Below are 13,759 nucleotides of genomic sequence, written 5' to 3'. Positions count from 1 at the left end.
CAATACGCTATGAATGAAAATTTCCAACGTAATGAAGTTTCAAGTCAGAAGTCATAAAAATGCAAAGACCTGAAATGACAAAAGGTTCAGGAGGTTTTCTAAAAACTTTTCGGTAAAATTCATCTGGAAGACTGATTCAATTGTCAGTTGATATTTCTCTCTCCAGAAGGGCATTTATTTTTGCACGAAAATCCCCAACCCATCAAGAATAACTCGTTGGGTCATTTTTATGTATTTTTGAGCCCCTTAACCCTAAAAACTATTGAGTGTCTTCCGGTTCGCTCCCATAAAAGCATTTCTTGGATTTTCCAGCAGCCGCATGATGATTGATAATAACGTAAACCGTAAACTTTGGGCAAAAAGGAAAATTTCCGCTTTGGTGAGAGTTGATCCAGCGTGAAGAGATTGGACAATAGCTTATTTCTGCTCAAATTACGACTAGGCATTGTTTTTTCACCATTATTAGTTTGTTTTTTCTGCGTAGAAAGAACAGACTTCCTTCTAATGTTAAGGATGGCGAATGACCCTATGCGCCTACAACAAGCAGCCCGCCAAAGTTTTTCCTAATTTAGGCACCGTACTCGGCATACATAGGTGCATAGAAATAATAAAAAATATTCATACCTTCTGGAGGCGAGGAAATAGTCCACGTGCCGAGGAAGATGGCAACCTCGAGCAGGATAGGGAAAAGCCAATGTAACAACTGATGGTCGGTCAGCTTGAGTTTATGGGCTGACTTAACGCGGTAAGTTAGAGATACACGCCATGTCTTGAGCAGCAACGCTGAGTAAGTAATGCAGAATCCCATATGCCGTGTCCATTTAGTTGCAACACAGCACGAACGATCGAGAACAGGAAAGATCGCGGCCATCTCACAGTACATAATGGCACAACCCAAGAGGGTTATGCACAGAAATACCGGCGAGGCTGCCTTTATTACTTTGACTCGTCTGTGGTGTTGGGAATAAATGTAGAAACAACAAGCCGATTTCATAGTTAGTACAAGAGCTCGGCGCATCGTGCTGCTCGATTTCAGAGTGATGTTTCTAAAACAAAATGCGATGATTAAACAAAAATGTTCACATTAAGTATACTGTGAGCACATACGCCGGTATTTGAGCTTATTCCATTCTATTAACCTTGGCTATTCAAATTGGCCGCACACCGTCCATTACCTAAACTTGTAGACGTAGGCTGCCAGGACAAGCGTCATTAGTATGCACATAACTGAGATCGCGAGCAACGTTATACGAAATGGCCAATGGTAGTGGGAGAGGCATGGGGTGGCATCGATACAAGTCGTGCAGCCCGGTGCACAGGGTAAACACCGAAACCCATTTCTGTAATAAATAGTAATTACACATATTAGATTCGTCAACCTTTTAAATTATCATTTTGCTGCTATTACCATATTTTTACTTTAAGAAAAACAATCGAATCATATCAATAAAGTAAAAAAAGTAAGACATAAAATTGAGGAAATAGAATTCTTATCGGTATAATTATCCTATGAACATATTCGGTATTGTGTAAAATGGTTTCTCATCACTCGTTACTTATTTTAGTTACCAGGCAAAATTATTAACTATTAAGTCTATATGTAAAAAAAAAAAAAAAAAAAAAGAATATTTTTTGCTCGCGTTTTACAAGAAATCATCTATAAAAAAGAAATTCAGCTAAGTGTTGCCCAGATTGACTGATATTACTGATTGGAATAAGTTGCAATGAACTTTTTCAGTATCAAGGTCACGAGACTTTCAAAGTCTCGTTTGCCTGCTTCACCTACAGCGATATTATTCATACAAGCTTGCCTCGCAATTGTAAGGTGGGAAGTTTAATCTCTGTAGAGGTATAAACATTTCACGGAATTTCTTGAGTATCAGTACTTATTACGTAACTTCTACTTACAAACAAGATCGAACGTAGGACAAATTATTTGTCCTCTATTATTAATGATTACCATTATTGTTAGTGAATAATATTGCTTGTAAATTTTAATAAATAAATAAGCGATAATAAAATTTTCTTCAATGAAACTCGTTCTTTAAGTTTCGCTCCCTCCATTTTTGCATAAGTTAATTTGCCCAAACGCAACATGAGCACAAGTCATTGAAGGTTATCCACTACTCAGATGGTGATTTGAGTGTCAATCATAAAATCTATGAGAAACACAGACTAAAAGGGATTAATATTAAACTTGTTAAGGTGTCCTGTTGTGGCAAGATCAAATCTATTTATAGACAAGGCCCTGATGCCGTAATGATGAAGTGTCCATTGTCCAAAAATCCCGACTTCTGTATACATAGTTCTTAGCGTCGTAAAAGCGGAAACAGATGCCGTTAAAATTAATCCAATATCTGTTTGATTTAAATTTCAAACAACGGTAAAAGAGAAAATACTGGGCCCGTTCCATCCCTGTGGGGCCTGCCGTGTGCTCGAGATACAACTTAATAATTTCTAATGTATTGTACTATTTTAAAATCATTTTATGCGCAGGTATTATTAGGGCAGAGCCTATTTTGTAGCGATCAAGTGCGGAGCGCCACCCCGCTGGTTGGACTTATTCTGATCGAGATGGCGATTCACTAACTTTCAATCCCTGTATTATGCTTTACTACAAATCCATTCAGTTTTTCCTTTAATGGTACTAAAAATGCTCTTACCTTATTGAACCCAAGTGGCATATGTTAAGTCTGATATTATTAATTGGATAGTAAGTAGTAGAATAATAGTAAACGTTAAGTAGTTAACAAGTTCAACGATTCTCAAATGGCCAAAGTGGCATGTTTCGAGAGCGATGTAACGTAGTGTAAATCTTAGAAGGACAGATAATAGCAATATATAACATGACACAGTAAATCACGGCTTGACACTCGCCTCAATATGTATCTAGATGACAACTAGAGAAACAAGTATATGATAGACAATAAAAATCCAATAAAAACACAAAAAAGACAATAAAAAAAGAAAAAAAAGTAGTTATTCGATATAGGGGAACCACATGGTGGTGCCAAGGAACGTGATAGTAGTATGCACCGTCATGCGTACATGAAAGCAGTCTCTGAAACAAAACTAATTGTCAGCCAAGGTCTGGCGGTAATGATACAAAATCGATAATCATATAGAAACTATGATATGAAAGTTGTATTAATTGGCTTCATGGTAAAACCCTATGTTCGAACTGATTTGAGGCGGTAAGTGTTCGCGGGAAGCTAAATTTCAAGCGTTATTTCCCTAAAAATAATGGTGATTGATAGCTACATACAATATTTTATTTAAACGATTAAACTAGAAATCGCGGGTTCTTTCTGTAGGCAGACGACGTAAAGTCCATTTAGTTTCATTATGATTGTTCCATTCAGGTTTTAGCTTAGCTGACTTTAAACCATGACCAAAAAACTAAAGTATAATAAAATATTATAAAAACGATTTTTTTTTATACATGCACTAGAAATAAGTCTAATTACATAATTTACGAAACAGACTAATTTAGGGCAATTATTATTGTGAGCTTACTCTTAGTTTTTATAAATTATTCTTATTCCTTTTGAAATACGTATATAGGATAGTAACTAAGGATGTTCTTTACTTTTGTAAAAGACCTTGTACGTAGGGTGAATCAATCAACCTGCAAGGAGATTCTGCCAGTTAAAACTCTGACTTGGTGCATTTCGTATGAATAGTTAAAACTTGCAAGAAAACGGTGGCAATATTACTTTTCAAAATTCGGCCAAACGTCTTTAGCTATTTTCTATTCTAGAAGCGACAAGCAAATCTATTCAAAGTGAATATTATTTATCATGTTGGGCTTATTCTAGAGATTGATACCAATTAAGCACAGGAATCTGGCGAAAAATCTAACTTTTATTTAGTGCGGCATATGTGGGATTAGCATAAAGTAATCTTATTTTTATTATTTCTCAGTCTAGGAATATCATGTTCTCGGGATAGTCTGCGGAAGCCTATATGTTGTCTAGGACGCAAAAGTAGTGAAACAATATGATTCTTAAAAATTTATTTGAAAAATACTATACAAACGCTAACAGTGATACACAAGTTTGAATTTAACGCAACTATATAACTTATCAAGCAAAAAACAAAATATCAAGCATGTTTTACCCATATATCTATCTTGAGAACAAGCCGCTTCCATTATGCAGGGAAGAAGTATGTGTAGGATAGCAGGTTGTATGAAATATAGTAACTGTTGCATCTTAAAACCTAAAATGACCAGAGAATTTATTTATATTATGGCAATTAGGATTAAATTAAATATTAGAAAAAAAAAATTGCTAAATCTTACTGAAGGTAAACTAATTTCGAATGTTTTACGTACGTGTTGTTTGAGAATCGAAAGGCATCTTCTACTATGGATCCTCGGTATGGTTGAGGTCCGATAGACGCGTTTGGGTAGAATCCTTCTCGACAACGACAGACATAAGCTCCACGCACCCAGCCCTTCCGTGGCGTGAATTCGCATTCACTGGTTTCATTGTGACATTTATGTGTGCTTTGAAATGTCACCTATAATTAAAAATGCCATTACTTATAATATTTCATTTATGTTGAACCTTTACATTAAAGATTGCTTCAACACACTCACTATAAATGATTAATTTCAGTTACCGTACCATAATTAGTTTACCAGCGACACCGTTATCACCGTTTAACTTTCTCACTAATAACAATAAAAAAAAAAAAAAAAAAAAGAACTATTATTATATCATAGATCTTGTCAACGATGCTACCGTCGTGATGTGTCTGTTCGTTTACCTTAAGAAAATCTGAATCTGAATTTTGAAATAGATGCTTGAGGTCAACGATACCGAACGTAGTATTCGAATAAGGTACTTCGTCAAAGCTATTCGTATGTACACATGTGTTGCAATGTATCCTTTTAAGTGGCGTTTTATTATAGTGTAATAGTCTATTACTGCTAATGTTCATTTTCAGCTGTGCCTATCATTGCTTGTAGCCTACTCTACCGCTTAGATAAAAGATTTATCACAATTTCAAGGTAATGAGAAGTTACGTAAAAATGGTTGATAGCACTATTGTCCGAAATTTCAAATATCACAAGGTACGTCATAAAACTGTACCTATAAAACTCTAAGGTATATGATACAAATAGAGCTAGGATACAAGCACGCTTTTAGAAAATTCAATGTTTATCTTTCTTAGAGTCTGCACTCCGTAAAATTTCCTGTGTTAATTTCTCGGAGAACTTTGACAACGATCGGCTTTGTTCATTACTCGGAATGTTTAGAAAGGCAGAAGAATTATGTATGAATGAGATCGCATATTGGGACTAGCTGAAGACTATGTCAGAGGAAGCTGTAAGGTATTAAGTGTTTTGTTCATAGCTCACATCAACTCGTAGCTATATGTCAGCGAGTCCTGCCATTGCAGTACAGCATACTTTTCCCAACGTTAAGATGGCTTCTGGCTAACCCGATAAATCTTTAAAACCTAGAGCTTTGCAAAGAGAAGTCGACCTTACTTTGGCAAATGCGTTACGTTTCCTATGGAAACGAGCCTAAGGCGATACTGATTGAATAGCGTATCGAAAGGCAATATACCAGCACAGCCGGGTAGGTAATGCTGACCCATCTCTTGAATCATCTGAGTGTAGAGCAACTAGACATCGACTGCATTACACGATGGAATGGGTGGAAATTATGTTATGGAAATTATGGAAAGTGTCAGTATTTTAGGTCTCACAAAATAGACATAAAGACAGGAGTTGTCCACTGCCGAACCCGTGCTGAGCTCATCGGTATTGTAAAACACCACATCGAATGCTCACGTAGGCTGTAGATGCTCCATTTTGTTTACATTTGGCACTACGATTCAAATTCATGTTGTTCGTTTATGAGTATAGTGGATAATCCACAACTTCTATTGACGAAGTCCCTTTCGCTCAACAGTTTCGTGCATCTCCTTTTGACGCGTTGGCTGTCACGCGAAGTCTGCCTAACCTTGCCTCGACGAAACAAGTGCGACCTTCCCAGCTTAGGTGGATGCTCTATATAGCCCCTACAGTGAAATATGTTTGGTTTAGCCATGAAAGAAGTAGTTAATGCTTCAGGAAGGGGCAGAGTTTCGAGCACCACTTGAGAAAGGCGACATCGTGGCTGTCGCCAACTCTGAGAAGCCCACTCAAGCTGTTCTGTCTTCAGGCCCTTAGACAGACATGCTTAACGCGAACCTAAGCTCAGCGCTTTTTGCTGCGGACCCACTGATTGACAGTGTTCTCGTAGCTTCCATAAAGGTTTGAATCGAGTTGCTATTGCAGACGTCCCTTCTGTTCAGTCAGTGTGATCATCCGGTGATTTCGACAACGTTATGTCAGAACCGCGCTATACATATGCGGGAAACTATGTGTTATAATGTTGACTTATGTTTTCGTTTATACAGTCCATGTATTTCCATTGCTCATCCTAAATAAACACTATCGAAACAAGCAACTCAGAGCGTGCGATGAGGTTTTCTCACACGTAAAGTATCGCTATGCCTATGCGAGTCACCACCTAAGCCGCAAAGATCAGCTACAGGGACCAGGGGCGAAGTTGGTAGGTTCTCGCAATAAATCAATTCTTGGGACTGTGTTGGTCTTCCTGAATGCGCCATTTTATCTTCTGCCCGTATTATACTGCCTAGTTGATGGACTTCTACATTGTGCCTCAGCACTAAACGGTTCTATTAGCACCAGTTTTTTTTGTTGATTTTGTCTTAGATGTGACAAGATATGACGAGTTTCTTGCTCATGCTTAGGCCAGTTGACAATAAAAGCGCCTCCGCATATGATGGTATAAAAAATTTTGATTTACAAGTGGACATGTTGAAGCTATTTGTTAAGCTAAATAATGTTGACATTCGCTTTATTCATCAGTAGTGGAATCTAAAGAAATGTTTCCATTTTTGCACTCGCTACTACCTTCAACCATCGTTTCAAAGAGCTAACCGGCCAGGGATATGCAAATCATGAATGAGCCTTAGCGAAATAATAAGTGCGTCCAAGATGGCCGGTGCTAATATGTGTTATTTATTAACAACCGTTTCTGTCGTAGACACAGCCATTGACCTGCTTTATCAGATTCAAGTCAATAAAGTCACTAAATATTTCCCACACGGAATCACTAGAAGTTCAGACGGATGCGAAATAGGTTCCGTGCTAGATATTTTACTTTTCTAATGAAAACATTAAATACATATTTTACTTAAATATAGCTTCACTTTTCAATACTGCTTGAATTCCCAGTGGCCTAAGACGTGAATTTTATCATACTTGGCCTTGAACATTCTTTTTTATAGCATCGTTTAGTACTAATACTGATATTTTGCCTTCAATAGGCACATTTTTTGGTGAAAAGCTCAAAAAATGTGTTTCTTTTACTTTTGCATTAAATTCCGATATGGAGATCTTGCCGACTCTATGGCGGTACTTTGAAATATATAAAGGCATTTTTTTTTCCAAATATATATAAATATCTGTAGGTCGCTGATACATGTGTGATACAACGTAATGGAGAAGTGATCGATGCTGAAACGAAATATCTCAAAATGGCCTCCAAGTACTATTACGGTGTATAACATTTAGAAAAAGTGGTAGTCTTTAATTAAGCATTTGGTGTGCAACAGATATTTGGCCAAAAACTGCTACTACATATACACGGATAGGTGATGTTGTGTGCAAGAACATTCATCTTGTATTTCAAAATGGCGATACTGTCCAAGGTGTGACATACCGCTAGATATTCTAGATGCACATTTATTCTTTAAAATCTGAGACTGAACGTTCGGATATGCTCACCCCAGCTTTTGGCAGGCGAGTCGCAGTAAGCATAAAATTTCACCTTTTACCCGTGTCATATCATTGAAAAAATTAGAAAATTCGAGTAGGTTATGGGTTCTATCATGGAACTACAGCGCAAAAAGGAGCTCTCCGTGCGACAACTTTAGTAAAGAATCTGCTACTAGAAGCACCATGAATCGTTGGGCTAAACAATTCTAGGAAAGGAATTTTGAACTTTAAAACAAATCGTGAGGAACCAGTTCTACGGATGGGAATAATTCAGGTCTCGGATTTATCATACAACGAATGTACAACTAAAATAGCGTATGGATCTATTTGGTCATCTACATCAAGTACTATATACCACAGTTTCATACCCTGGTTCGTCAATTACAGCTGAAATGTACCCTGAACAACGGGACGGGACGATAGATAGACTATACAATAAGTGGTTAAATGATAGACCAGATCTAAGAATTTCTATTGCGCGACGTTAAATAACAAAAATTACAGTGGATAGAATAGAAGAGCTACAGCCGACACAGTCTTGTGCTACTCACCCTACCTAGCAGACAGTACCTCCATAGATCAGAGTTTTTCAAAATTTCGCCAGTTCTTTTAGGACAACTGTCTAAATATTAACGTGTAATATCTATAACGTATTAACTCCTTTAGGTTCATCTAAATCTAATTTTATTTCAAATAAAAATCAACTTGATAAATTCTTGCATAGCTTTCACAGTGGAAAATTCTATAAGTTACCATATACACGGTAAAAGATTATACATAATAATGGTTTGCGATTGAAACTTAAGAACTACCTTTGTGTAAAATCTTTCAGCACATCTGCATCACTTGTACCAATATTTTACACACCTTTTTACCAATAGCGGCATCAAATCTTCTGGAACTTCAAAATCCGTAAGACAGAAAGCCCTTTGTACTGTCTACAGCTAGCCGTTTAGCTTATAGGAACTAAACTGAACATGATCCAAAATGAGTATTTTTGACGGCCTTTTCGTTTTCAGGCGAGCACAGTCGTTTTGCTCTGCCATTCCATTCAGACGAGTGGAAAAATTGTAAAAGGAAAAGACATTCGGAAAAGGGTTTTCTGCAAAAAGCTGTTTTGTAACTAAAATAGATTTCAAAGCTGCATTTAACACTGCCGCGCAATTGGAAATTGGCTTGGCGTGGGGTATCATGGCACTAACAGTGAAGCTCACAGCAGGCGATCATATACGTTAGACAAACTCCAGTTTAAAAAAAAACATGAATTTATAAGCTATTTCTTCTACATGGGATTGGAATTTACTGCAAGCGCATGTTAGCTTAATAGGTTAGTAAACGAAGTATTGACTGTAACCCATGGACAAATATTCCAATTAAACCTGAAGCACCGAAACGCTCTTAATTGTCCATAACGAAAGAATCGACAGTCTTTGTCGGTGAGCTGTTGTGATCTTTTATTTAGAATCATTTAAAATGTTTTCCTTTAATTTTGAGTATATGAAAATTAGACCGAATTTCATGTAATGTCAAGTGACATGTTCTTCAGAGGCCCTCCTATAATAAAAGCATATTGCCTGAGTTGGTCTTACAGTTTACATCGTAACCCTTACGACCCCCATAATCCTTTTAAAATTTAAAATGTGTAAGACGTATTCCGCTCGATGGATATTTAGGATAATTCCTATACTAAGACAGTGTACTGCTACATAAGATTTAAAACATAAGACATACTTACCCGATCGTAAATTAATTTCGTATCTATGGTTGTTGTACCTATAATCAATATTTACATACCAGGGTAGCTGTGGTTTGTGGGTGTGGGCGCAACTCTGGATCGCATTGATCGATGTCAATGTCTGATACGTCGAGGTCAACCCCAAGTACTGCCACGCGGTACTTAGTCATCACGAACGACAGATGTGAAACAACCCATTTACGATATTCACAAGAAAAATACGGCAATGTCCAGGTGTCCTGTACTGCGTAAGGTTTAGGTGGTTGGTCAGGATTACTGTGTTGCGGCCAAGGCATTGGTTTCTGTAAAGCGAGAAATTAATAGAAGGGATGGCCAAAGGGTTAGATAGCAACGAAAAGATAAGGGAAAACCAAGGCTTTAATTCCAGGATTGCTATTATTAGGTTGCCGAAATAGAATTGACTTTTTTAGCTTGATGCCTCTAATATCACATATCTCAGGTAATATGAATCGTGTTGGGTCAACACCCCACAAAAAAAAATTGCTGTTTGTGGCCAAGATGCGTTACTGGAAGAAATAGTCCCAAAAATGGGTCTCTCGCTTCTGTTCTAAAGACTTCAATGCGAAAGGCGCTTCTCGTAGTGGTCGAGCGTGAAAATATCGATGAAATTATCACGAAAGTTGAGTAAAACCAACACGTGAAGAGCCAGAACATCGCCGAGGAACTACGTATCTACCATCAATATTTTAAACAATTTGTAGAGTATTGGCAGCAAAAAGAAGGTCAGATGCCATACGAAGTAACACGAAACAATTTACTCGATCGTATTTCTATCTAAAAGTACAGAAACGCAATGAAATCCAGCCACTTCTACGGCGACTAATCGTGGGGTATGAAAAGTAGATCACATACAACAAATGAAAAATAAACAGAGCTTCATAACCTGTGGCAAAGTCCAAACAGATAACAAGAGAAAGTGATGGTACATGTTTAGTAAAATTTGCAGGGAATAATGCCACCTGAGAAGACGACTGACACGAACGTCTGCTACCAATGACTAACAGTTTTATATCAAACTACTGAAAAAAAAATTGATTGTAAATCGATGAATAAACAAAAAAGACGTCGTCTTTCACCATAACAATGTCAGACCACATGCACTTTTAACTATCCGATAAAAATTGGGAGAACTTGAACGGAAAATTTAATGCGTCGGCCCTAGAGCCGGCCTGATCCTTGCAGCGACTGTCATCTTTTTCAGTCTTTTCAGAACTTCTTCAATGGCGTTCATTTTGTTTCAATGGAGGGATGGAAAACTGAAAAAAACTTGTCATATTTTTTCGTTTAAAAATTAGAGAATTCCTACAGGTACAGTGGTAAACGGTTACACGATACAGAACAATGGCCAAAGACCACCAGCAATGAAAATAGCACATACACAGTTTAGTAATGTTATTTTCATAGTTGCGTATTTTATATTTATTTTCATATTTTCGTAGTTGTTTCAAAAAAACGGTGGAAAAACGGTCGATAATTTTTTACATACATTTCGATACAACTTACCACTTAAAAGTTAAGGAAAAGGAGAACGACCCCAACAATTAAATCCCACAATTTTTTTTATTTGCAACTTTCATCAGAGGAGTTTCACATTAACAAGTGTTTGTATATACATAGGAATATAAGATCGTGACCAGACCCAATAATCGCAAAAAAAAACAAAAAAAATTATATTATTTGATTCTTATTCTTCATGAACGTTACAAATGACGATATATGAGCTTGATAAATCTTAGAATACGGCAGTCGAATGAGCACACGAACGATTGACTCAAGGTGCTGAGAACCTAAAGAAAAACAAGAGCCGAGCCTCAGAGCTCCACGGACAACTGCTAATTCGTAATGATCGAGAGCAGGTAGAAAGCTTATGGGTAAAATGAAAAGTGCCGAAGAGGGAATCCATACACGCAGCAGGAAATGCTGTTAAAGAAGAAAACTTAAGAACACAAATTAAGTATTTATCATTATATATTTATTATAGGTAAAATAGACCAGTTGTGGGAATATTTATAAAATAAAAAAGCTCAACAAGTCCACGAGGAATCAAGGGAAAAGACAAACACTAAGAACAATTGAAAGTTTTCGACTTTTCTTATCTACCTTTTATCGAAGCCAAAAAGCTGTCGAACCGATTAAAGATAGGTACGGGGCGCAGAGCGAGTTATGGTTGAGGATTCTACTGAAAAATAGCTTAGGTAACCCAAACTTCAGTCAATGCACGCCATTCAACTTCACTCGTCGCGAGTCTCCTTAACGTCACTTCTAAACAAAAATAATCGTTAAATAAATTCGCCCCTGTGAACTATATACTCCGTGTCGTACACGAAGCAAATGTTCTAGTTTGTCCCAGAGTTTTTGGTCATTGGAAAGATAGGAAATAAACAAGTATCAAAAATACAGTCTGTTTGCCATTCAACATGCTCCCCAAAATAAGGATAGGACTTTGTGATCTTGACGAGCAAAATATCTTGTTTATTATATTTAGGCAAACGAAGAACTTTACAGCCATCTATAACGACGGTACGACCATCAGCAAACGAAAAATTAAATAATTTGGGTTTGTATGTGTCCGGAAGAGATCAGACGCGAGGAGCAGTAAACAAAACCGGCCGTTATTATTACTTTTCTATATGCAAATCTAAAATGTTACATCGTAAGAAACCACATTCTTGCCCGAAAGAGCTGTGCTGTAAATATTTAGGTTGTGGAAGGTCCCCAGTAAGGATGACAATGCTGTTCCGGTACGTATCAGCATATAAGTAACTAATTAAGACCCTCCATATTTCCATATACGTAATTTTGTTTAAGCGATGATTGTTAGTGTCTACCATTCACGATATTAAACGTTTGTGAATAAGTGCTAAGAACACCTAAATCATTATTTTGATGAGAAGAGATATGGAAGCGTAATTTTTCTGTAATATAAAGGATATTCATAGAAAAAAAGCAGTGAACATTAAAGATCTAAAATAACATACAAAGAGGAATGTGAGTATTTTAAAGTGGTACTAAGTGTCTCTGCTGACGCTGAGGACACCCACTCATGTATGCAAAGTAGAGCATCTAAGCGGGATTAGAGTTTTTTCGAACAAAGACAAATATTTGAGCATTTTCTTCCGTGTGCTAAAAACACTTTTACTTAATTTAACCGCCAGTAGTTGCGATGACAGTTTCAATTCAGGAACTAAACCGCTCGGAAGCTTTGCAACGCTGCAAACATCTTTTGGATAGTAAAAAGTAAATAAATCGATATTGCCATGTCAAAACCTGTTAAACTTTCGCTCAATTACGCCCTGTACATAGTAATTCGAAGTATTAAAATCTGGGTTGTTCGGAATCCTCATTCCGGAATCATTTTATTAACACCTGTTCACGCACTCCAGCTATCCACGATTGCATAATGATTTTTGGACTGCTCGCATAATGTATTCGCCTTTTTTTGGCAAAAATATGGTGATACGACGTCTTTTTACTGGATACCACACTTCGAATACTAGCATTGGCCGGAAATTTAGTTTTATCTAAAATTCTGGGTTGTAAGGGAACCAATGGTTATTTCTGCAGCTGATAAATGATTTTTTCTTACCAGACCCGTTGGGATAATTGAGAGCAAGCGACACCGATCAAATCCCTCAGTTCATTCAACTCAAAAATGTCCGTGCTTCTACGAAATATGACGTGTATGGTTACTTATATGAAATCTTTTTACTAATGATCTAATTAAAACAGAAAAATCGTCAGAAATACGCTTTTGAGCGGCACCGATTAACTGTGAAGTTGGCACTGTTTTTTTTTTCCATTTCGTCGATTTTTCATTGTGCTGTGGTGGAGACTGCTGGCTTTACTCGTACTCATTCATGGCATAGTACCCTGCTGATTTGATTTATGATTTCGTTGACGCTTCGTTCACCGCGAATACCTTGGATGATATCTAATTTTCGCTCAAATTTCGAAAAGGACCTGCTATCTTATATCGTGAGTTTGCCGTTTCGTTCTAGAAAGAACTTGTTTTATTAGTACAGCAAATAGTATATGAACGACTACCTGGTGCGGTAAAAAGCTCGCTAAAGTTTAATCCAATTATAAAGTTCAATATATATATATATATAAGGCACGGCAGGGATGGTGTGCTTACGACTTTCGCAGCGCTATTTGTAAAAATTCCCAGATAAAACAAAAGAAATTGAGAGAATTAGTTT

At 37.0% G+C, this 13,759-nt stretch overlaps 1 protein-coding gene across 1 annotated transcript in view; it reads right to left on the bottom strand.

Annotated features, from left to right (window-relative positions):
- LOC111264955 (putative G protein-coupled receptor CG31760) overlaps positions 1 to 13,759 on the bottom strand; it is a 49,302-nt gene that overhangs the window by 9,784 nt on the left and 25,759 nt on the right. The window contains exons 4-7 of the mRNA XM_086970261.1: positions 9,599 to 9,841; positions 4,337 to 4,524; positions 1,176 to 1,340; positions 625 to 950 (exon numbers count right to left, since the gene is read on the bottom strand). Coding sequence (XP_086826387.1) covers positions 625 to 950; positions 1,176 to 1,340; positions 4,337 to 4,524; positions 9,599 to 9,841 — 922 coding nt within the window. The remainder of the gene's footprint in view (positions 1 to 624; positions 951 to 1,175; positions 1,341 to 4,336; positions 4,525 to 9,598; positions 9,842 to 13,759) is intronic.

The sequence above is a fragment of the Varroa jacobsoni genome, unplaced genomic scaffold, assembly GCF_002532875.2.
Source record: "Varroa jacobsoni isolate VJ856 unplaced genomic scaffold, vjacob_1.0 scaffold_917, whole genome shotgun sequence".
Taxonomy (NCBI): Eukaryota; Metazoa; Arthropoda; class Arachnida; order Mesostigmata; family Varroidae; genus Varroa; species Varroa jacobsoni.
The sequence above is the reverse complement of the archived record's forward strand: the minus strand, read 5'-3'. Positions and strand labels throughout refer to the sequence as shown.